This window comes from Astyanax mexicanus, chromosome 5 (assembly GCF_023375975.1).
Source record: "Astyanax mexicanus isolate ESR-SI-001 chromosome 5, AstMex3_surface, whole genome shotgun sequence".
Taxonomy (NCBI): Eukaryota; Metazoa; Chordata; class Actinopteri; order Characiformes; family Acestrorhamphidae; genus Astyanax; species Astyanax mexicanus.
In genome coordinates, this window is record NC_064412.1 from 14,049,277 (window position 1) to 14,073,327 (window position 24,051).

The 24,051-nt window shown below is 40.5% G+C and overlaps 1 protein-coding gene across 4 annotated transcripts in view; it reads right to left on the minus strand.

Moving 5' to 3' along the window:
* dlgap4b (discs, large (Drosophila) homolog-associated protein 4b) overlaps window positions 1-24,051 on the minus strand; it is a 194,114-nt gene that overhangs the window by 7,795 nt on the left and 162,268 nt on the right. For all 4 annotated transcript variants that reach the window (XM_022675702.2, XM_022675700.2, XM_022675704.2 and 1 more), the window contains 5 exons: window positions 11,349-11,752; window positions 9,369-9,460; window positions 7,088-7,593; window positions 994-1,085; window positions 39-194 (listed from right to left, as the gene is read on the minus strand). In XM_022675702.2, the coding sequence (XP_022531423.1) occupies window positions 39-194; window positions 994-1,085; window positions 7,088-7,593; window positions 9,369-9,460; window positions 11,349-11,752 (1,250 nt within the window). The remainder of the gene's footprint in view (window positions 1-38; window positions 195-993; window positions 1,086-7,087; window positions 7,594-9,368; window positions 9,461-11,348; window positions 11,753-24,051) is intronic.

Below are 24,051 nucleotides of genomic sequence, written 5' to 3' on the forward strand. Positions count from 1 at the left end.
GATGATATGTATACTACATTTATTATAATATTGTATACCTGTTTGTCGGGTGAATCTCTGTCCAGTTTCCAGTCGTTGGATTTGAGATGGTAGAGCTCATCGAACTTTAAGCTGATGTCTTCTATAGAGAGCTGCAGCAAATCCCAAAATCCTGCCAAGTCCTGAGCTGTGGGCCTGGGGTTAGCATTCACATTCTACAGAGAGAGAGAGAGAGACAGAGAGAGAGAGAGAGAGACACAGAGAGAGAGAGAGAGAGAGAGAGAGAGAGAGACACAGAGAGAGAGAGACACAAAGAGAGCGACAGAGAGAGACAGAGAGAGAGAGGGAGAGAGAGGGAGAGAGAGGGTAGTGAGTTCAGAGAGTGGTTGAGAAAAGAAAATAATACAGAAAAATGATGTGAGAAAATGTCATGGTTACGTCTTTGTTTGAAAGAATGGGGAAAAATAATGAAAAGTAAATGTTACCAGGTTAACTGGTATAAGAAACACATCTTGAGTCTGTTTCCTGTCCTATCTCCACCGTACACTAGAGGGCAGTGTAACACCACACAACACAGTACAGAGAAAAGCATCACTAACCCACTCTGATTTACCTGTTACAGAGAAACCAAGTGAGCTCATCTGGTTTCATATCTTTGTGGCCTCATTCTAAATCCCTCAACCATAATGAGTCATCATATGATCTCAGATCTGTACTCCAAAAGCATTAAAAAATAAACACATGAACTTTTGCCACACCTATTTTTACTGATTTAATGAGCTGACCTAGTTAATCAATCCATTTAGGCATGATGTTCATTATTTTTAGAGCATATGAATTGTCTAGCGGCAGTGGGCTTTATTTATGTAGTGTACAATATCGAGTACACTGTTGTGCTGCTTTGGTGAAAGCAGAGGTGGCAAAGAGGAACATGTTTCTGAAGACATTGCGACAGATTTATTTTTGTATTGTGTGAGTGTGTGTGGAAAGAATGAGAGAAAAAGAAAGACTTACCAAATTTTGATCACACAACCCTCTGAACTGCTGAAACTTCTGAGACATGAGGAGCTGAGCACTGCCTACTGCACTGCGGACTTTACCTAGCACTGTGCACACACACACACACACACAAGCACACACCCACGCACACAGACAGAAAAAATAAAACACATGCTAATTAATAAATGATAAACACAACCTTATCTAAGATCTACGTTTGTGAACAGCTCCTCCAATTAATGCATTTATTAGTTGCACCAATTGCTGACACTGATATGCGAATACACACTCATACCATGTCTAATATTTGTGGAGAAGTATGTTACCGGCAATAGAATAGGACCATCTGGGGCACATGAACATGAACCTATTAGCAGCATTCCTAAAGCTAGGGCCTTGTAAAGATCATTTTTTAACTTATGAGTATATGTATTACTTTTATTTTTCAATGGATAATGCTGAGACTTTCCTGTAAAATTGAGTTCTGCTCTGCAAAGCTTAAACCTAAAATTGCCACTCACTTTTAAGCCCTTTACGGATGAGATTAGTTTCTCAGGGGGCCCTGGGGTAATTTTTTTAATGGAGGGTCCTCTGTGATTTTATTTCCGTCCAGAATGATTATGTTCATGTTTTTCTAAAGGCAGAATTACATACAGTTTTTTGCGGAACTCTGTGGTCCTCAGGTAATTTTATTCCTGTCCGGATCCACATCTCTGAGTTTAGTCACCTCGCGTTCAATAAAACAGCTATTTGTCCACTGCCACACACCAAAATTCCACTTTGGGCTAGTGTTTCCACGGAGATCCACGTAAACACAACAGTAAGTGGACATGGAGGAGCTACTTCACATGATGTCATGTGACCGAGAAAGACAAAAAACTCACTGGTCCTCCTGTTTTTTTTTTAGTTTCAGTCCAGAAGCAAGAGTTTTATCACTGAACAGAAGTGTGATATTTTTAACAGGCGTCCCCGAGAAACTAATCAGGCTTTATTCTCCTTATTTAATATTTTTTGTGTGCATATCTTTTCTCATCTCTCTTCCAGACCATCATCCATTTCTCTCTTACTCTTTCTGAGAGAGGGGATCAGGACAAGCTTGTGTCTAAGTGTGCATGCGTGTCTGTGTCTTATCATTACTGCAATCAGATCACTGTATAATCAAGTTATCCAGATGAAATTAAAGGAAAGATGAACACTGTGTACACTGTTCCTTATTTCAGTCTGATTTAGATCTTCTCTCTGGACCAGTTTGACATCTTTGCATAAGAACAGGAAGACTATTTAAAAAATATTTTCACATGTGGGTCTAAGTGGGTATGCTGGTTTTATGTATGTCTTATTTTATGAGTCTTGTGACAGGCAATACATACAGGTGTTTTACCACCTGAAGGTCTAGATTACAGTTAGATTGTATCTATTTGGTTCAGTTAGTTTTGGTTGTAGAATTTTCAGGTTGGTAAGCTGCCTTTTTCAGTTGTTACGCCAAATTCGGTCCTCTGCCAGAATCAGACTCCCTGCAAGCACCTAAACAACATGCAGCAAAATAAGTGCCAAAAGATTACTCTTAGATTTCTTGTAATTATGTTTATAAATCTACAATTACAGTAGATACAGGAGTCACAAGTGTATTCTGCTGCACCCATACTACTGCATAAAAGGAATGCATGTGAAGAGGAGATGGATTTCGGCACAGACCACACCTTTTTAGACTTTTATTTATGAGAGCGATGAGGGGAGAGAGCGCCATCTACCCATCCAGAGCGAGCAAGGCCAAATAAACTCTCTCGGACTCTGGCTGCTGATGGCGGACAGACAGTTTTATTTAAAAAGAAGGCACAGCCCTTATAAAATAGCCAATATATACACATACGCTTACATATCATTTATATTATATATCAATGCACCACGTTTTAAGCAGTAATTATTTGAGGGGACGTGTTACACAGACCTCACTGGAAAACCTAAAAATGCATGGCTTCTTTCACAGAGGTACAAAAGACACAGAAACACAAAGCCCAGAGGGGCAGTTAGAGCAGACTACAGCATGCTTCAGAAGGTTCTGGGGATTTTGTTGCAGTTATTGCTGCTACAGGGATGGCATAAAATCTATCCAAATCTGATTTTTAAATCCATATGATTTTTGGCTCAATATTAAATATAGCCCTAGTTGGATTAGTTTTCAGGGGGATGTCTATAAAAAAGTTTTAAAGGTGTCCTAAGTAATAAAACTCTTAAACATCCAGAGAACAATAATATTACTGTAAAATCATCTCATTTTTAGTACAGAAGTGTCTGCACCACAGGGTCACATGGCTGAAGAGATACTGGCTCTTTTATCATTGTGTATAAAACAAAAGTTCCAACAACCTGTTGCATTTAGAAAGTGTGTAATATGTAGCTAAAGATCTTTAATGGATATGAGACTTGGGAAAAATAGGTGTCTTTCCTAAACGTTTTCATTTTTTCCTAAACTGTGTTTTCATTAACTGTTTAGCTGTACTAATATTGGTACTTTTATTTTGCATGAAAGGACTTTTCTGTTAATTACATGGAGCAGATGAGTTGTATATGAGCTGTCAAGCAACTAGCTATTTAATCATATTATTATTGATCATGTGGTCTTGTGCTTTTGTCACATTAACAGACACTCTGTATAAGTTGTTAGCCCACCAGCTACATTAGTGTAGTTTAACACTGTTCTGTAATATCGGTTGTTGGGCTTAGCCATTGATCCCCTTAGTTTATTACCTTTTTTTTATTGTAATGATCAGCAGTGTGTGCTGATTCTCTCAATAGCTCTGAAAGTTAAACTGGATTGCAGAAGCTATTAGGCTCTAATATTAAACTATTAGGCTGTGCTGTAAACTCAGTGAAGACGGTCTGAGACGCACTTAGTCTGGGAGAGGGGAGTAAGTCTACCCAATGAGCAGAGACATGTCTGGCTCCACCTCTGGTCTCTACTACACAGACTTTGGTTGAGAACTTGATATGAGGTAGACAGTTTGGCTTTAATTCTATAGAATGGAGGAGAGAGGAATCAGCCCAGTTAACAGAATATGAAATAAGGACGTTTAGCAACGTTTTGAAAAGGTTCCAGGAAGGTTAGTCTGTAATGTTACAGAAAGAATGTTCCAGAAAACATTTTAAAAAACATAATAAAGGTTTGCATTACAATGTTATTAGAATGCTTCTCACATAACATTCCAAGCTAGACAAATATTACAGACTAATATTATAGAAAACGTTAAAAGTAACATTTGCAAATTAAAAAAATAAAAAATTGGCACAATTTTACCAGTATGTTTAAAAACGTTAAATAAAAACGTTCTAAGAACGGCCAGAAAAGTTGACACAGTTAACATTCTTAGAATGTTTTGTCTAACATTCAGAAAACATTCTACCAACCAGATATTGCTAGCTGAGAGGGCGTCGATGATTTCTACAGACATTGGATTGACAGTATGGGCTATTGTATGATTTTTTTAGCTTCAGTCTGAACCAAGAGAACTGAAGTACAAATGCACTGTGAGATCATGCTAGTCTGGTGAACACCAGGGCTACATCTACTGTAGTGTTTTATGGGTTCTTGATAAATGTTTTTTTTTTATAGCACCAAGGTTTGTTTTAATTAAACTATCTCTGTTGAAATAGTTTAATTGTGAGGCTTTAGGTTTTTAAGCTTCTGTGTGCATCTAAATACAAATCAGAATGATGTTGGGACCAGAGAGTGAGAGCATGCGCACATGTGTGTTTGTGTGTGTGTGATACCTGTTGTGAGGAGACAGACAGGCGTGTAATCTGAATTACGATAATCTACTTAGGCCCTGATTAAACCACAGATTAGCGCTTTAACAGCGGCCTAAATTGCACACACACATACACACACACATACATACATACACATACACAGCAAATGTGTGGTTGTTTGTCCTGGAGATGAACTCAGAGATCAGTCTACCACAGAGGCTTCCGTCAATTATGGCTTTCAGTTTTTAGGACCCGGACAAGCCTTACAGACAGTCTAGGGGTGTAAATCTGTATGTGCATTGTTATGCAGCAGAACAATAATAATAATAGTAGTAATTTAACTGCATCAATTTTAGAATGTTCTGATCCAGTGTATTATTATAATGAACTGATGAACAAACATATGATTATAATCTTGAATAGAGCATACACATATTTTCGTAAAATATGCACATAAATATGTTTAAGGTTACTATACTATTAAGGTGTAAGGTTTATATTCCACTACTGTCTAAAAAGATCCCCCAGACATTTTTTCCTATATATATATATATATATATATATATATATATATATATATATATATATATATATATATATATATATATATATATATATATATATAAAGCTGGTTTATAAAGCCTAAATGTCCAGACATTGGGTGAAACTGTGTGAGAGCAGAAGGAGCAGCTGATTAAATATACTGTACCACTTGATTTACCACCATTTCAACAGCTCTCGACAGAAACAGCTATTTAAACTCTCGGGACCAGATGCAGATGCGCTCGCAGTCTGAGTTTTTGTTTCCCAAAGTCTGTAATTAAGCCAGAGTAGAATTATACCCTGCAGAACATTCAGCTGGAAAAGAACTTGTTACACATTTATTAGGGCTGCTACATCTTTAAAACTAAACCTTTGTTTTCAGTTGTGCTTGAGCCTGCTTCCGCAATCACTTACAGTGCAGATGGTACGATGCTAAGTGGTAACTTTTTTTCAACTCATTAGAACTCCCCCATCACCAGTAATGCCCCAACACTACGAGGGTGAAGACCTTTGGAGTGATGTGGGGAGAGAGCGCCATCTACCCACCCAGAGAGAGCAAGGCCAATTGTGCTATCTCAGGGCTCCGGCAGCTGAGGCAAGCTACATGAACGAGATTCGAGTAAACCGGATGTTGATGTCAGTCACTTCATCTTACCAAAACAACTGAATTAAAATAAAATACATTTATTCTGAACCAAAATATGTATACGATATACAGAAAGAAAATTAATTTAAAAAGTCCCAGATCAAGAGGAAGATGGATGATCACAAGACATCAAACCAAACTGAACTGCTTGAATTTCTGCACCAGGAGTAAAGGCGTCAAGTTATCCAAAAGCAGAGTGTAAGACTGGTGGAGGAGACCATGCTAAGATGCATGAAAACTGTGATTACAAACCAGGGTTATTCCACCAAATATTCTTTCTTTGATTTCTAAACTCTTAAAACTTTATGAATATGAACTTGTTTTCTTTGCATTATTTGAGGTCTGAAAGCTCTGCCTCTTTTTTATTATTTCAGCCATTTCTCATTTTCTGCAAATAAATGCTCTAAATGACAATATTGTTATCTGGAATTTGGGAGAAATGTTGTCTGTAGTTTATAGAATAAAACAGCAATGTTTATTTAACTCCAAACATATACCTATAAATAGCAAAATCAGAGTAACTGATTAAGCAACTGAAGTGGTCTCTTAATTTGTATATTTCTTACTTTTGGTTGATGCAGGATTTTCAGGGGATCCTAGACTTTATTTGAGATGAAAAGGGGCTAATGCGTCTTTATTTGAGACACAAAGATTAAACACAATTTAGATGTTTACTAGTTTACTAAGAAAAGACTAAATAAAATAAAATCAAAATGAATGTCCATTATTATTATTTGTTAGTTAATTAATGTAATAAACTAATGGTTTGAGGGATCTTTACTTATACTGTGAAGCTGAGAATAGCGGGTTAGCCACAATGTTAACTGTTTTTTCGAGCTGGATTACTCGCTCATAGTTATTGGCCTAAACAAAGGCATAGGGAATGTTTAGGTCTTTGATATGATTTGTATCACCTCTGTACCTTACTATATATACACATCTCCGTTATGAAGTCTAGAACAGCGGGTTAGCCTTAATGCTAACAGTTGGACTTGGCCAGGTTAAAGCTGTGATGCTAGCAGGTAAAGCAGCCAGCCTCGGCAGACATGGAGTATGTTATCCAAGATGCTCGCTGTTTTCCAAGCTTGATTATGTGCCAATAGTTAATGAACGTTTGTATTTCGAATCAAATAGTTTTAAACTTGCTTTAAACAACCACACACTCATTCTTACCCTCCTCAGAGAGCTGGTGCTCTTTGGTTTCCTCATCCATCTGCTTACACCATCCCTCCATCCGCCCCGTCTCCGCCTGCAGGAGCTTTAGAAACCAGTGACCATCCCGCCTGCACATCGTGCCTGACGTCGTTTGTGTGGGACCTCCGTTCCCCGTCCCGTTCCCGCTCTCCAACCAGGGGTCTGGTGGGGGTAGTGAGGAGGGGTCCAGGGCGGGGTCTAAACTCTCTGAGAAAGAGGAAGAACTACTCCTCGTCGTCGATCGGTTGGTCAGAAGCTGTCGGGAGGGCCCGCTGGTCACCACGATATCGTCATCATGGCTACCGTTGTCGAGGGAGAGTTGAGTGGAGAAGTCCACTGATTGGCTAGCGCTGTTGACCATGACTTTCTTCTCGGTGGGTCTGCAGGCGTTGTTGGACGTGATGGTGGTGACAGAAGTAAGCGAGAGATCTTGTGTGTCTGAGTCAGTTTCCTGCTTAGAGGCCATGCTACTGGAGCGGCTGAGCCTGCATATACAAACACCAACAAATCAAAAATGACTATTTTAATGCTTAGACAGCATAAATATCACACTTATAAAAACATGCATCATTTTTTCATCATTTTTCCCCATTTTCAATATACCCATTGGCCAAATACCCAACCCACTCATTAGGACTCCCCCTATCACTAGTGATGTTCCAACACCAGGAGGGTGAAGACTAACACATGCCTCCTCTAATACATGTGAAGTCAGCCACCGCCTCTTTTTGAACTGCTGCTGATGCATCATTGCCGAGTCGCAGTTTCTGATACATCAGCTCAAAGACGCCCTGTGCTGATTGACATCACCCTTTGTGATGTGGAGAGAGAGCCATCTACCCACCCAGAGAGAGCAAGGCCAATTGTACTCTCTCTAGGCTACGGTAGCCGATGGCAAGCTACATGAACAGGATTCGAACCAACAGTCTCCTAATCCCAGTGGCAGCCCTTAGCAAACTGGAGCCCCCAAAACGTGCATCATCTTAGATGAATTTCTCCTCACTTGTAGCTCACTGAATCAGAAATTCTGTGTAGTACTGACAATACTGAGTCAAATTTATGTTAGTAAGTAAATAAGATTACTGTATCTGTCCATGGGACAGCGCAGCATGACATAACAAGCATGTAACCATAAATCAAGCAAGACAAAAGTTCATTAGATATCTAAAAAGATCTTTACACTCATACTTCTCTTACACATATGTTGTTTGTGTTGCCATGCAAAAACCATGTGCATTCATTTTTTTTGATCAATTGTCACTTTCTTTTTATTTGACACTTTAACATTCCACTGTCACTTATCTGCATCCTTGCACCCTCTGTACTGTTAATGCACTTTATTCATATTTGTCAAGCCTATCACCATGTTACTCATTTTGTACAGTAATGTTCTTTGATAATAATCCACTGCAGATATTATTACGGTCTACTTGACCTGCTCTGAGTTTACACCTTAATTTGCATTGTTGCTCCTAGTATATGCATACTGCTTACTACTATAACATGTACATCTAATTATATTAAACTGTATATTGCACCTCTGGTTAGATATTAACTGCATTTTATTGGCTCTGTAACTGTACTCGGCACATTGACAATAAATATAAGCTTTTTTTTTTTTTTTTTTTTTTACTATTATTTCTTTTACATAATTTGTTTAGATTTTGTACATAAAAAAATTTATGACCAATGAAAATTATGCAAATTTACTATTACCAAGGACCCTATAATGAACAGTAACATGGTATTACTAAAGAATTCAAAATTCTGTACTGATTTGATTCAAGCAAGTCTCTACTAAAGCAGTATATTGTATTTCGTTTTGACTGGCAGGTTTTAGCCAAAGTGCTTGTAAGAAAAGCATGACTAGCATCTGACCTTGGCTTGTGTCTTATGTATCACTGATATAAAACCTATGCACATACAGGAAATACAGCTCAAGGTGAAAACCTGACTGAGAAACTGCTGAATCTACTGTTACAGTACACTGAGAAACAGCAGCTGAGTCTTACAGAAGCCTGTGGCAGGAAATGCACAGCAAACTCTGTGATATGATCTTTACAGATATTATAGACAGTGTTCTTTAGTGTGTGAAGCACAGAAGCTTTTTTAGCCATTCCTATGAAAACATTGCTATGAACTACAGCGCATAGAATAAGGGTGACGTCTTCCTTTGCTCACTGAAGGATATTAATAAAATCAGCTGTTAGTGTGTCAGAGGAAACAGGAAGAGGAAAGCACCAGGACGGGAAACACTCACGTCCAGCCGTCCTCCACTTGCACTCCGATCGACTGAAATCTGGCCAACGGCGGCGTCTCCACTCGACTCTGGATTTCCTGGATGCAGTCCACCTAGCATTTAAACACAGATTTAAAACATAAAAGTCAGCACATTTAAGTCAGCAGAAAGTGATATAAGCAAAAGCTCTAACACACTCAACCTGAGCCATTTAGGAACTGATAAGGCACATTTAAAATCCTTTCATTTTCCCAAAAGAGAAAGATTTACTAGAAGACCAAAAGTGGTTTAGCTACAATAGGGTGGACTAGCATCATATTAAACCCTATGGATTAAGAATGTATTGTCACTCAAGTTAATATATGTGTGCGAAGGAAGATGATTAAATACTTTTAGCAATTTAGTGTTGCATGTACTGGAGTTTTAAATCAGACCTACATTCAAACAAATTGTTGCTGTCCAATAAAAAATACTTCTCTCCAAAACAGCAACTTTACAGGAGTGAGAAAAAAACTTGTAAACTTTCAATGGAAGTCAATGTAAAAACAGTTTATTTCAGGCAATTTTGAAGAGTTTCGATTGGTCCGTTCATCAAGAAATTTTGGCACAGAGTAAGGGACAGTTTGTCTGTTCAAATTATGTAGTAAACTAAAAATCGACAAAAATGGAGATAAGTGTTTTTCATAGGACAGCGACGATATGCACTAACCAGCCCACAGCACAAAGTTTCCAAGCCCAACCTGAGCGTTAACACTGCGTACCAGACAATCAATCAGATCTCCATTACTAATGACAGTGTACAACAAGCCACAAGCAAGATCAGATCTCTGATAAACAAACAGGAGGGAGCAAACATCAGAGACTCCACTGTGGCATTAAGAAAAAGAAGAACGCTGCCTACTGATGTAGTGAGACAAATGTACGCAAAGGTCAAAGTTGTCATAAATTCCGCCCTCTAGTGAAAGCATTTCAGGCCCTAAAGCTGTAAAGCAGTAAAATGCTATAGTCACTTTGGGAGAGTGCTAGTGTAGTGTCAGTGTCTGTGAAAGGGTAACTCAAACTCAACAATTGAGGAAGCTCAGGCCAGGAAAGTGAGCTGGTTTCCAACCTAGGCCAAAAGCTATCCAACATCTATTCTTACAAACACACTGGACTATATTAGACTATATTAGTTGTGGATTAGAGCTAATCCACAACAAAAGAAGAACTTAAAAGCACCACACTGCACAAAGAAGCCAAACTTCCTTGAGTATCTATGCTAGGCTAAAAGCTAACCCCAAGCTGACTGGCTGCCATCTCTTCAGCCACCACGCCAAGAAAAGACGAAGAGAACAGGAACACTATATCTACACACAGGCCACATACCAGCCAATAAAAGAGGGGCTCAAACCTCAAAATCATGCAACTAATTATTATATATAAGATTTAAGCTCCAATATTTGACAATATACAGCTCTGGAAAAAATAAGAGTCCACTTCAGTTTATAAATCAGTTTCTCTGATTTAGCTATTTATAGGTATATGTTTGAGTAAAATGAACATTGCTGTTTTATTCTATAAATTCCAAATAAAAATATTGTAATTTAGGGCATTTATTTGCAGAAAAGTAGAAATGTCCAAAATAACAAAAAAGATGCAGAGCTTTAAGACCACAAATAATGCAAAGAAAACAAGTTCATATTGGTAAAGGTTTAAGAGTTCAGAAATCAATATTTGGTGGAATAATCCTGTTTTTTAATCACAGTTTTCATGCATCTTGGCATGTTCTCCTCCACCAGTCTTGCACACTGCTTTTGGATAACTTTATGTCACTCCTGGTGCAAAACGTCCAGCAGTCCATCTTTCTATTGATTATATTTCAGAGGTTTTCAGATTCCTAAAATCAAAGAAACTCATGATGCGGTCTTTTTTTCCCCCCAGAGCTGTATGACTAAACATTTTACATAATGTTTGCATGACAGTTACTGAACAAGTCACATTAAACCTGAGCATCCAACTAACCTGTATTCCAATGGACGAGAGTTTCCGACGAGGTACGTGCTCTGTTCTCGGCTCGTCCGTTGCAAGACCGACCCCCTTCACCTGCTCATTGTGGTGCTCTCGAGGGGCCTCGGGACAAACCACCACTGCTGCGGGGATCTGCGGCTCGCGAGGGGTTGCCACAGGCAGCTGCGGCCGCGAGCCTTTGGCCAGGCTGTTGGCCCGTGTGCTGTCGAGGCTGTCGGAGGAGTTGCTGTGGCCTGACTGACTGTTGACCTCGCTCTTGCGGTCGTGGTTGTCGAGGTATCCGTCCTGGGCTGACTCGGTGCTGCTCTGCACCGTTACAGAGATGAAGGGTTTGGAGGTGGTCCGAGGGGGCACAGGGGGAGGAGCTACCTTCTTACACGTAGTTATACACGTCGAGACTGCAGAAAGAAACAGAAAACATATTAGACTTTCAGATACATCTAATAATATCTAAAGCCCAGTCTAAACTGAATTTGATAAACGCCAGTGCCAGACTGCTCTGACCAATTAGAGAAGACAACATGCTTGCATGGTTTATTGGGCCACATTTTGGTATGTGTAGGTTTTAGCCTGTGTGAAAACAAACCAAACAGAGGAGGAAAATCCTCTAAGCAAACAAACTTAAAATGAACTGATTTGGACCAGAGAAACAAACTACAGGTGTGAAAACACCTTGACATCCCCCCAATATATGTGAAGTCAGCCACCGCCTCTATAAGAAATGTCACTGATGCAGAATCACTGGGTATCCAGCATGCTTGGAGGACAGTTATGCAACTCCGCTCAGCCACTATCATAACAGAATCATCTACTCATCAAGAGAAAGAATGATCAATTGTGCTCCCTCTGACTCCGGCTGCTGAGGGCAATAAGAATCTGGGATTCAAACTGGCACTGATCACAGTGACAGCGTTTTAGTCTGATAGATCACTCAGAGCAAGGCTTCTCTTACTTTCACTTTTTTTTACCATTATTGCTGTGTGCATTTGATTGATTACAGCCACAACAATATTTGCAATATCTGTGAGATGAGCTAATAATGTTTGGTAATTAGCAGTGGATCACATATCCCACTACAACTCATCCCACTCCGAAGATCAATACTGTCATAACATGAAATAATTAATCTGAAGCAGAGGATAAAGTCTTCGTAGCTCCATTAAGATTCTAATACAAACCTTCTAATACAAATTCTAGATTCCTGTATTTACGTACATAGTCCTTTTACGTCATCTTACAAGCTAAGACGTACAATTACATGATATAATATGATTTCAGGCCTTCTGGAAATACTGAGCACAGCTGATGGACTGCTAGCGTTCACAGTCATCTGCACGCCTGCTTGTGTATCTGTGTGTATGGGCTTATTAGAACAAGCATGGAATGTCTGAAGACAAAGCTCCATTCATCCCACATCCCAAAGCATTCTGGGATAGAATGTAATAGGGGTGGGAATCTTATCTCACGATTCGATTCGATTCCGATTTTGGGGGCCACGATTCGATTCAAAATCGATTTTTGATTCAAAACGATTTGATTTATAAAAATTTATTGAAAACTTATTGAAAAAAAAGCCTCCAAAATATACACTGGTCCTGGAGAAGGTAATGTGTTACAAAAACAATAAAATGTGCAGGAATGTGGGTCTTCAGTGACAGAGGAATCACTGGGATATCACAATGACGTTAATGAACAATAAATAAATAATAAATAACACTGCTTTATTATAAGGCTACTAGCGGTGGTGTGTAGGTGACGCTGCTGGGCTGATGTGATGATAGCAGTGGAGCGCTAAAGTTCAGGAGCAGCTGCTGATTAACTAGTTAATTTTAGGCCGTTGTATTTCTTCAGAAAGGGGGCAGGAGGTGGAGAAATTAATTCATATTGTCCATTCCTTAATTCCTCTGTGATGGGGAGCTGAAATTAGCTCTGATTAGCTTATTGTTATTTTTCCGTTCCGCCTTAAATGCTGCAGCCCGCTGCCACCTGTAGCGTTATTTAAGGTGGAACTGGAAAGTTAGCTAGTTAGCTAGCTAACAGAAACTGAAACTAACTACTAGCGATCTTTTTTATGCTTGTTATGAAGCATTCTGCCATAAAACATTAAAACTACACGTTAATCTAAGGTAATATAGTGCTTGTTCTGCCATCTTACCGGTGATTCTCATACACCTACGCTCTGTGTGGGTCTGACGGTAAGTTCAAACTGCAGCGGCCACGGTCGCTTTGGGCAGTGGGAGGCGGAGCGAAAAACGCTTCGTGCCGCTGCAGTGTGAACTTACCGTGAGGGGTAGGGCCAAGGGAAGAAATGGGATTGGACCTTAGAATCGATTTTGGGACATTTTAAATCGATTCTGAATCGTAGTAAATGAGAATCAAGATTCTTATGTGAATCGATTTTTTGGCACACCTCTAGAATGTAAGTGGGCATAAATGCAGGAAATTAAGTCAGTTCAGGCCATTTGCTGGCTCTAATTTCCCATTGATAACCTCGTTACACTGAGCAGCCAAAGATCTGATCTCTCTCGCTCTCTCCTTCCTTTCTTTCTCTTTTCGCTCATTTCCTAACTCCATCCACCCGTCTCTCTTTCTCTCGCCATCTCTCCATCGGTACACCATACGTTTAATGTCTCCATCCATTATCAGCCCATTAGGTTAACTGCAGGTCTGTATCTGTATGTGCACAACTTTACAGTACATTCTCTGGTCCATCAAACCAGCAGAGCTGAGGCTTGTTAGCGACGCAGCCCGGAGAACAGGCTGGAACAGGCGCACGCTGAGTGTTTACAAGAGCATCCATTATATTCATGATGAAGTGGACCTCACACAGGCTAAGATGAAGCACTGTTCAAGCGTAAGTGGGGTTTACATAGTCTCCTTTATGTGAGTGGTCCACAAGTTCAACATCCGGTATATAATGGACTAGATTGTGATTGTGTGTGTGTGTGTGTGTGTGTGTATGTGCTTATACAAAACCTGTTCAGACAAGAGCATAAAAAAGAAAGATTCCTGGAAAAAAAAGGTGCATTATGACCTGGGGTGTTCCAATATACATGCTAATATCTGCTACTGGGGCTGAGACAGGGGGAGAGGGGGTGAGATATGTGTGAGATGTAGTGTCAGTGTAGAACAAAGAAAGAGAGAGCTCTAAAAGCTGGGCTGGAGTTCTGCCTTGAGCCACAAGGCCTGACTCCCTCTTGATGAACAGAGATAGAACTGAGAGATAAGACTGTGGAACTGTGGGAACGAATGCAGGAAGATTCTGTGCTGAAATTTTATTTGTGAAATTATTTTACCATTTCATCAATAGTACACGCTCTGTGTGCATTGTAATGCACTCATTTGCTGTCACACACACATTATATATATATATATATATATATTTTATTTTTATTTACTCTTATATTGCACTATTGTCTTGTGTCTCTTGTCTCATGCATATCTGTAACCTTGTTAGTTTCTATTTTATTTTTCTATTATTTATAATTTTATTTAGCTGTACTTTAGGCAACTGTCACTTTGTGTGTTTTTTTTTATGTAACTTCGGGAAGGAGAGTAACGCAATTTCAATCCTCTTATACATATGCAGTTTTGACAATAAAACTACTTGACTTGACATTACTATGATAGCTGTGCTATGTTTGTCCATGGTTTCCGCTGTTTATACACTGTTTATTCCACAGTATAAAAAAAAAACACATGCTAATCTCTATTTGTGCATTTTGATTTAAATTGGTCTTCTGTTAAACAGAACCAGGCTTTTAAAATAATAAATAATAAATGTACTGTGGTCGGCAGCAAAAGTTGAAGTAGTTGAATCATATTGGTACTCTACAGAATTACATGGAATATTAAAGCATTAACAAGATTTGGAGGTGTGTGAATGGGAAGAATCTGTTACCGGTCTTTAAAGGAACTTTACCTAAATGTTATCTAAAGAGTCTTCATACTCACACATCTGTTAGAAAAAACAATCTTAATGAAAAAAATAGCTCTTCTATGGCATCAAGTCTTTGAGGCATATTTTTCACTAATTATTCACTATAAGTTGTGTCAAAAAAAAAAAAGATTTTGAACCAAAAAATAAAGAGTGTATTGTACATGGATCACATGTCCTGCATATTGTTTCACCTTCACAACCCTGCTGTGATCTGTGACTGAAGGAGGGTTTGTTTTGCACAAAATTGGCCTATTTGACCCACAGTAGGGGATCAGCAGTCAGGCCTTAGACTGAGAGCATCTCCATCTCTCAATGTGTGTGTCTGTGTGTGTGTGTGTGTGTGTGTGTGTGTGTCAGAGTGTGTTGCCAATGTTTATGATAGTAGAGCACTCTGACGCAAATCCACTCCACAGCTCCCCTTTTTTCCAACACCGCTGTTGTTTTTCCAGCCCTTTTGAGGTCTCGGTAGGTGGGTAAGTGCCCAGTGTGTGTGTGTGTATGTATGTGTGTGTATGTATGTGTATGTGTGTGTGTGTGTGTATGTATGTGTGTGTATGTATGTGTGTGTATGTATGTGTGTGTGTGTGTGTGTGTGTGTGTGTGTGTGTGTATGTATGTGTGTGTATGTATGTGTGTGTGTGTGTGTGTGTGTGTGTGTGTGTGTGTGTGTGTGTGTGTGTGTGTGTGTGTGAGAGAGAGCGAGAGAGAGAATTTTTGCGTAGGCGAGTTTGTGGGTTAGCGGGTGGATTTGGGGGAGTCTGCAGAGGTGTATGTTATGCAAGGAGAACTGTGTGTGTGTGTGTGTGTTTGTGTGTGTGTGTGTGTGTTTGTGTGTCAGCATGGGGTGACAGTCGCAGTTTGGGGGATTTGGGTGGGGAGCTGCTGGCAGATGGCCGACTGGGAATCAGAAGGAAATGATGGCAGAGAGACCACAGGAATCTCACCACATGGTGTGTGTTTGTCCAACACTGCTTTTAGTAGACTGGGCATGCTGACCTGCAGCAGAGGTTGTTTTCACACTAGATTACAGTAAGATTACATTATTTTTTAAAACTCCAGCTCATACATTCAACTCTGTGAATAAGGAATAAAGCGTTTTGTCCCAAGATTGATGACAAGCTCATCCACAGTTAAAGTTTTCAAACTTTTCAAACCCTGCCCCTTAAAAAGCACAGTAAAACTGACAGGTGGTCTGATATGTAGTTTACATAATTTATACAGTATTATAGAGGTTAATTTCAGATGCACTGTGAGTGAGGGAATACTGTGCCTGCATCAAAGCACATATGCAAAGCACATCTGGCCCAGTGAAGCGAGCTGAGCAGTAAAAGCTTAATGTCTGCACTCACTCACTGCTGATAGATCGCTGCACAAATCCTCTGCAAATGACTGAGAGCTTCAGCTTCCTGGAACTACAATGTCAGTCAAAACAACTGCTAAGATATATAGCAGCAGAGGTACTGTGCAGAGGTTAGGCACCTGATTTAAAACCATTTTGATTGTATTTTGCCAATAAGAGTTATTTCCTGTAAAAAAAAAAAAAATCATCAGGTCACATTAGAGCAAATGCAGGTAAAACATAAATACAGTCAAATATAAATGTAATAATAGTAAACTCCTAGGAGTAGTCATAAGTGCCACTACTTTTCGTATGAATGTTCTAAATATATTTATTTATTATATCAGCTTTCCACAAATACTAATGTGTTCTAATATTTGTGCATTTTAATTCTTTTTATGCATATGTACAAATATTTCAGCACAATAATAAGCTCTAAATAAAACAGTTTGCTCTAAAATCAGCATTAATTATTTTCAAATATTTTATTTATTTTTATTATAAAATCAAATATTTGCATAAAGCTGCATATTGACCCTAAATTAACCCAAGCCTACTGACACTATAGTTATACCTGGTCATTCCTACTTCTTTATTTCACAGTATCTTTAGAGCAATCCGGTTGAGTATTTAGTTAAACATATTATTAAGTAACTAAAAAAAAAAAACATAATTTAAGGTTACAGACGATTACACTGATACATTATACACTGATGTTTAGTAACTGTTTAGATATATTTAAAGATTTTTTTTCTGTCTACTTTTTTCTGTAACGAAGCACAAACTCTTAAGCTGTCATGCCATAAAGAAAATTAAAAACACAAGTCTGATGTAGTTCAGCTGATGTAATAAAACAACTAGGCCTATAACAATAACTATTATTTCAAACAATGTTTTTTTCTAAAACATTGTTTGAAATGTTTTAGAATGAAATCTTCATTATATGGCACTGGTATAACAATGATACCAAAATAGCATAATAATAAGGTATTACAAGGAATATTTAGACAGTGGATCTGAAATATAAAATGTCATAAAAATAAGAAGACATTACCAAGGTTGGGCCTCAGTGCAGATAAACATTAAAACAAAATTTCCCCATTTGTCTATCGCGCATCACTGATCATTACGAAAAACTACATTTGAGCTGTTGTTTAACGTAAATTTAGACCATGAAGTCATGGACTTACTTTAGTACGTATCCATTATGTTGACCAAAGTGTAACTGAATGCTGAAGCATTTACATTAATCAAACATTACAGTCTTCCTCTTTCTTTGTTCAGTGCTTCCACCAGTCAATGTAACGCATTCCCCACATATCTGTAATGGATACAGTAGACAGTTTAAGCAGTCTTTAAATACCATCCTCATGACACAGACATAAGCCTCATGACCCCCACCTTTAGCTAATAAACCACTGTGCATGAATCTGAAAAACAAATCCTTCTGTCCTTTTCATTCGCACTTTAAGATCATTTAGATCCCACACACTTATTCCTATCGTTAAAGTAAAAGTTTATACGTTTTTGGTGAGTAATAGCACTGAATATGCTAACAAATGCTTTTTAATATGTGCATTGTGGTGCAGTTTCTTTTCAGAATGGATAAATCTGGCAATTATAGGAAGAACTAGATTGCGCTTTATTTTATCTCGCCAGCTCTCTTTAGTTCCAAATCTTTTGGTTTCTTTGGTTTAATAATCACCATCGCGTCAGATAGGAGCTAACAGTGCTGGTAACAACATGACAAGTTTGTTCCTGTGTTATTTGTGCAAATATCACATCAGTGTTATATGCTTTGCCCAGTAATTCAGAGCCAAGGAACAAATGGTTAGATCTTCTCTATGGAACACCACCAGCGAAGTACAATTGAGCTAGGTAGGTGTATGTTTAAAACAATTCTGCTTACACTAGTTAACAGTAAAAATCCACCCCGGGTGAATTTTTAATTTCTGGACCTGGACTACCCACCTCTGTGTTTACATAGGATGTCCGGTGGATTTTACGTTTTACAGAGACTCTAAGACAGTGGCTTTTTCACAAAAAGAAAAAATAAAACAATCCAATGAAGAGAGACAACATTGGATTAAGTGTTCCCTCGCCTGGACGCGGGTCACCGGGGCCCCACTCTGGAGCCAGGCCTGGAGGTGGGGCACGCTGGCGAGCGCCTGGTGGCCGGTCTTTTGCCCATGGAGCTCGGCCGGGCATAGCCCGAAGAGGAGACAGGGGCCCCCCTTCCAATGGGCTCACCACTTGTGGGAGGGGCCAAAGGGGTCGGGTGCAGTGTGATTTGGGTGGCGCCCGAAGGCATGGACCCTGGCGATCTGATCCTCGGCTGCAGAAGTTGGCTCTTGGGACGTGGAATGTCACCTCTCTGGAGGGGAAGGAGCCGGAGTTGGTGTGCGAGTTAGAGAGGTTCTGGCTAGAAATAGTCGGGCTCACCTCGACGCACGGCTCTGGCTCTGGAACCAGTCTCCTTGAGAGGGGTTGGACACTCTTTCACTCTGGAGTTGCCCCGGGAGAGAGGCGCCGAGCTGGGGTTGGCATACTTGTTGCCCCCCATCTCGGGGCCTGTACGTTGGGGTTCACCGCAGTGAACGAGAGGGTAGCCTCCCTTCGCCTACGGGTGGGGGGACGGGTCCTGACTGTTGTTTGTGCCTATGCACCGAACAGCAGTTCAGGCTACCCACCCTTTTTGGAGTCTTTGGATGGGGTGTTGGAGAGCACCCCTCCAGGGGACTCCCTTGTTCTGCTGGGGGACTTCAACGCTCACGTGGGTAATGACAGTGAGACCTGGAGAGGTGTGGTTGGGAGAAATGGCCCTCCCGATCGTAACCCGAGTGGTGTTTTGTTATTGGACTTCTGTGCTCGTCATGGATTGTCCATAACCAACACCATGTTCAAGCATAAGGGTGCCCATATGTGCACTTGGCACCAGGACACCCTAGGCCGCAGTTCAATGATAGACTTTGTTGTCGTGTCATCTGATCTGCGGCCGCATGTCTTGGACACTCGGGTGAAGAGGGGAGCGGAGCTCTCCACTGACCACTACCTGGTGGTTAGTTGGCTCCGATGGTGGGGAAGGATGCCGGTCAGACCTGGCAGTCCTAAACGAATTGTGAGGGTCTGCTGGGAATGGTTGGCAGAGTCTCCTGTCAGACGGAGCTTCAACTCCCACCTCCGGGAGAGCTTCAAACACGTTCCGGGGGAGGTTGGGGACATTGAGTCCGAGTGGGCCGTGTTCTGCACCTCCATTGCTGAAGCGGCCTACCTGAGCAGTGGCCGCAAGGTTGTCGGTGCCTGTCGTGGCGGCAATCCTCGAACCCGCTGGTGGACACCGGCGGTGAGGGATGCTGTCAGGCTGAAGAAGGAGTCCTATCAGGCCTTTCTGGCCCATGGGACTCCGGAAGCAGCTGACGGGTACCGGCAGTCCAAGCGGCATGCGGCACGGGTGGTTGCTGAGGCAAAAACTCGGGCGTGGGAGGAGTTCGGAGAGGCCATGGAAAATGACTTCCGTACGGCTTCGAGGCGATTCTGGTCCACCATACGGCGTCTCAGGGGGGGGGAAGCAGTATCCCACAAACACTATTTATAGTGGATGTGGTGTGCTGTTGACCTCAACTCGGGACGTTGTGGGCCGGTGGGCAGAATACTTCAAAGACCTCCTCAATCCCACCTCAGCATCCGAAATTGGAGAGCCCACCCCAAGGTCCCCCGGTTCTGCTTCCATTGAGGAAGCAGAACCGGGGGACCTTGGGGTGGGCTCTCCAATTTCGGATGCTGAGGTCACCGAGGTGGTTAAAAAGCTCCTCGGTGGTAAGGCACCGGGGGTGGATGAGATTCGCCCGGAGTTCCTTAAGGCTCTGGATGTTGTAGGGTTGTGTTGGTTAACGCGACTCTGCAACATTGCATGGACATCGGGGGCAGTTCCTGTGGATTGGCAGACCGGGGTGGTTGTCCAATTATTCAAAAAGGGGGACCGGAGAGTGTGTTCCAACTACAGGGGACTCACACTCTTAAGCCTCCCTGGTAAGGTCTATTCGGGGGTCCTGGAGAGGAGGGTCCTTCGGATAGTCGAACCTCGGATACAGGAAGAGCAGTGTGGTTTTCATCCTGGCCGTGGAACACTGGATCAGCTCTATACCCTCAGCAGGGTCTTGGAGGGGTCATGGGAGTTCACCCAACCAGTCTACATGTGTTTTGTGGACTTGGAGAAGGCGTTCGATCGTGTCCCTCGGGGAGTCTTATGGGGGGTACTCCGGGAGAATGGGGCACCGGGCCCTTTGATACGGGCTGTCAGGTCCCTGTATGACCGGTGTCAGAGCTTGGTCCGCATTGCCGGCAGTAAGTCGGACTCGTTTCCAGTGAGGGTTGGACTCCGCCATGGTTGCCCTCTGTCACCGATTCTGTTCATAACTTTTATGGATAGAATTTCTAGGCGCAGCCAAGGTGTTGAGACCTTTAAAGACTGTGTTTGCCATTCTGATATCTCCGTGTCCGCAGTAGCTAGTGCATCAGCACCAGTAGCAGAACGACAAGATTAGCAGGAACTACCATACTACTTGGTTTATAGAATGAACAAATGTGGCTATGCATGAATGGTGATTGCACATTGTTGCATTTTATTATAATAATATTTTTTCCCTTGACCCACTCAAGAACACTACTACTTTTAATTTAAAAAGGAAGTAAATTAAGGACTGCTAATTTATACATGTCAATGTATAGTGTACACCTGTTTTTAAGATACTCTCTTTTAAATCCTTAATTACAAATACAGTACCTGAATGGAGAACTCCAGTCTAGAACAGGAAGTCTGGTGTCAGTCTGAGTCAGCCGAGTGTACACTGGCGTGGTACTACTCCCCTGTCTGGAGACAGCATACAGCTTCATGACTAACTTTGTATGATTAATGATACCTTCATTGTTGAAGAGTGACCAGGCCCCAGACCAGCTAAGACTGAATCAGTGGTTTAATAACCTACTGTTGATGGATTTTAGAAGACTGGGAATGAGTTTAAGCCCTGAGGAGTGAGTCAAAATGTGTGGTTAGCTGGATTTCCTCAGTGGAATCTATCTTAGGACGCGTTCTGCTTGTCAAGCTCTTATTAAAATTTGCCCTTCAGGATGTGGACTCCATGACGCACTTCAACTGGGGGAGAAAGAGAAGAAGAAGAGAAAGAAAAAAAAAACTCTCTAAATTCTATTAAATACAAATAAAACATACGGAAAGCATATTACAATATAATCTATTTAGATATTAACGTATAGTCAACATTTAATGTTTTGTACAATGTTAACTAGGGGTGGGAATCGTTTACTATCTCACGATTCGATTCGATTCCGATTTTGGGGGCCACGATTCGATTCAAAATCGATTTTTGATTCAAAACAATTTGAATTATAAAAATTTCTGCTTCTGGCTTATGAATCTTATTGAAAAAAAACCCTCCATAATATACACTGGTCCTGGAGCAGGTAATGTGTTACAAAAACAATAAAATGTGCAGGAATGTGGGTCCTCAGTGACAGAGGAATCACTGGGATATCACAATGACGTTAATGAACAATAAATAAATAATAAATAACACTGCTTTATTACCAGGCTACTAGCGGTGGTGTGTAGGTGACGCTGCTGGGCTGATGTGATGATAGCAGTGGAGCGCTAAAGTTCAGGAGCAGCTGCTGATTAACTAGTTAATTTAAGGTCGTTGTATTTCTTCAGAAAGGGGGCAGGAGGTGGAGAAATTAATTCATATGGTCCATTCCTTAATTCCTCTGTGATGAGGAGCTGAAATTAGCTCTGATTAGCTTATTGTATTTTTCCGTTCCGCCTTAAATGCTGCAGCCCGCTGCCACCTGTAGCGTTATTTAAGGTGGAACTGGAATGTTAGCTAGTTAGCTAGCTAACAGTTACTGAAACTAACTACTAGCGATCTTTTTTATGCTTGTTATGAAGCATTCTGCCATAAAACATTGAAACTACACGTTAATCTAATGTAATATAGTGCTTGTTCTGCCATCTTACCGGTGATTCTCAAACACCTACGCTCTGTGTGTGTCTGGAAGATCTCCGTTTGAAAGGACAAGCGCTATCCCCAGGGTTGCCAGGTCCAACAAAAATACCCAGCCCAAAATCAGTCTAAAACCCGCCCCTCAGAATCGATTTTGGGACATTTTAAATCGATTCTGAATCGTAGTAAATGAGAATCAAGATTCTTATGTGAATCGATTTTTTGGCACACCTCTAATGTTAACTATGTTTTTTAAATAAGTGAGCCATATCCCTTGACATTAAGGAGTCAGAACTGTCCACTGATCCCGGTTGCTGGTTTCAGACCAGTTTGTGCGCTCTACAATAACTCATACTGGGATTTGGCTCAGAAAGGCTGGTATTACAGCTGCTTTTACAGAGGTTTAACCTTCATTATCAGTGATGGCTGTAGTATTGGCTGGAGATGTGTGTGTTTGGCTGCACATGTGAAGCAGCTGCTTTCAAAACCAGTCTTTTATGCAGAGTCAGCACATACTGTGCAGAGTGCCTACGGGAAGAGTCCTCACTCTCACACATAAATCTCCTATTAGTCCAGATAGATAGATAACTGACTGATTAAATCAGTGCCCTTCCCCAATACCAACACCACTTAGCACTCAGTAAAGACCAGCAACTATTCCCTTTCACAACACGGTAAACCGTTTAAAATATTGTCTGGTTTTGTAACTTTAAGAGTAGGCCTATCAGAGTAATTACATTATTAATTTATTATACAATATAAGTAGACAATCATGATGAATTTGTTCTGACCTCAATATTGGCCATTGTGTTTTCTTTACAGAGAAGAGTCTATTTATGTGAATGAACTGGTATGTTAACTAATACTAAAAATACAATACAATATAATTGTTTACTGTATTATTATTAATGGGAATAAATATGTAATTGTGACAGATGTATTTCATTGCTAAATCCAAACTGAGCTTACTTTTGAAAGATTTTGAATATTAATATACATGTAGCTGCATCCCAAATCTAAGGCTGTAACAGAGGTTAGCTTTACCTCTCGGCTGCTACATAAAAAAGGCAATGTAAAAGGCCCTTTTTACACTGCTGAGAAATTCAGGTGATGTTTAAAGCTATGTTTAAGATTAAATGTATTCTTTATGGCCCTTGGCTACCCTCAAATGTTTGCTTATATACAAATGTAGAATTTACATGGGAAAAAATTTAAACAGCACCACAAAAATTCAGCAAGAATGGCATTAAACAAAGTCTCTTGTTTTTTTTACGAAAGACAAAAAACAAAACAAAAAGAACAGTCCTATATAGGACAAACCCTACCCACTTAGCTGCAGCCCAGATTTTAGAATGCAGTTAGAAATGTATCACACGTTATCTGAGGTAAATTTCTGTATTACAA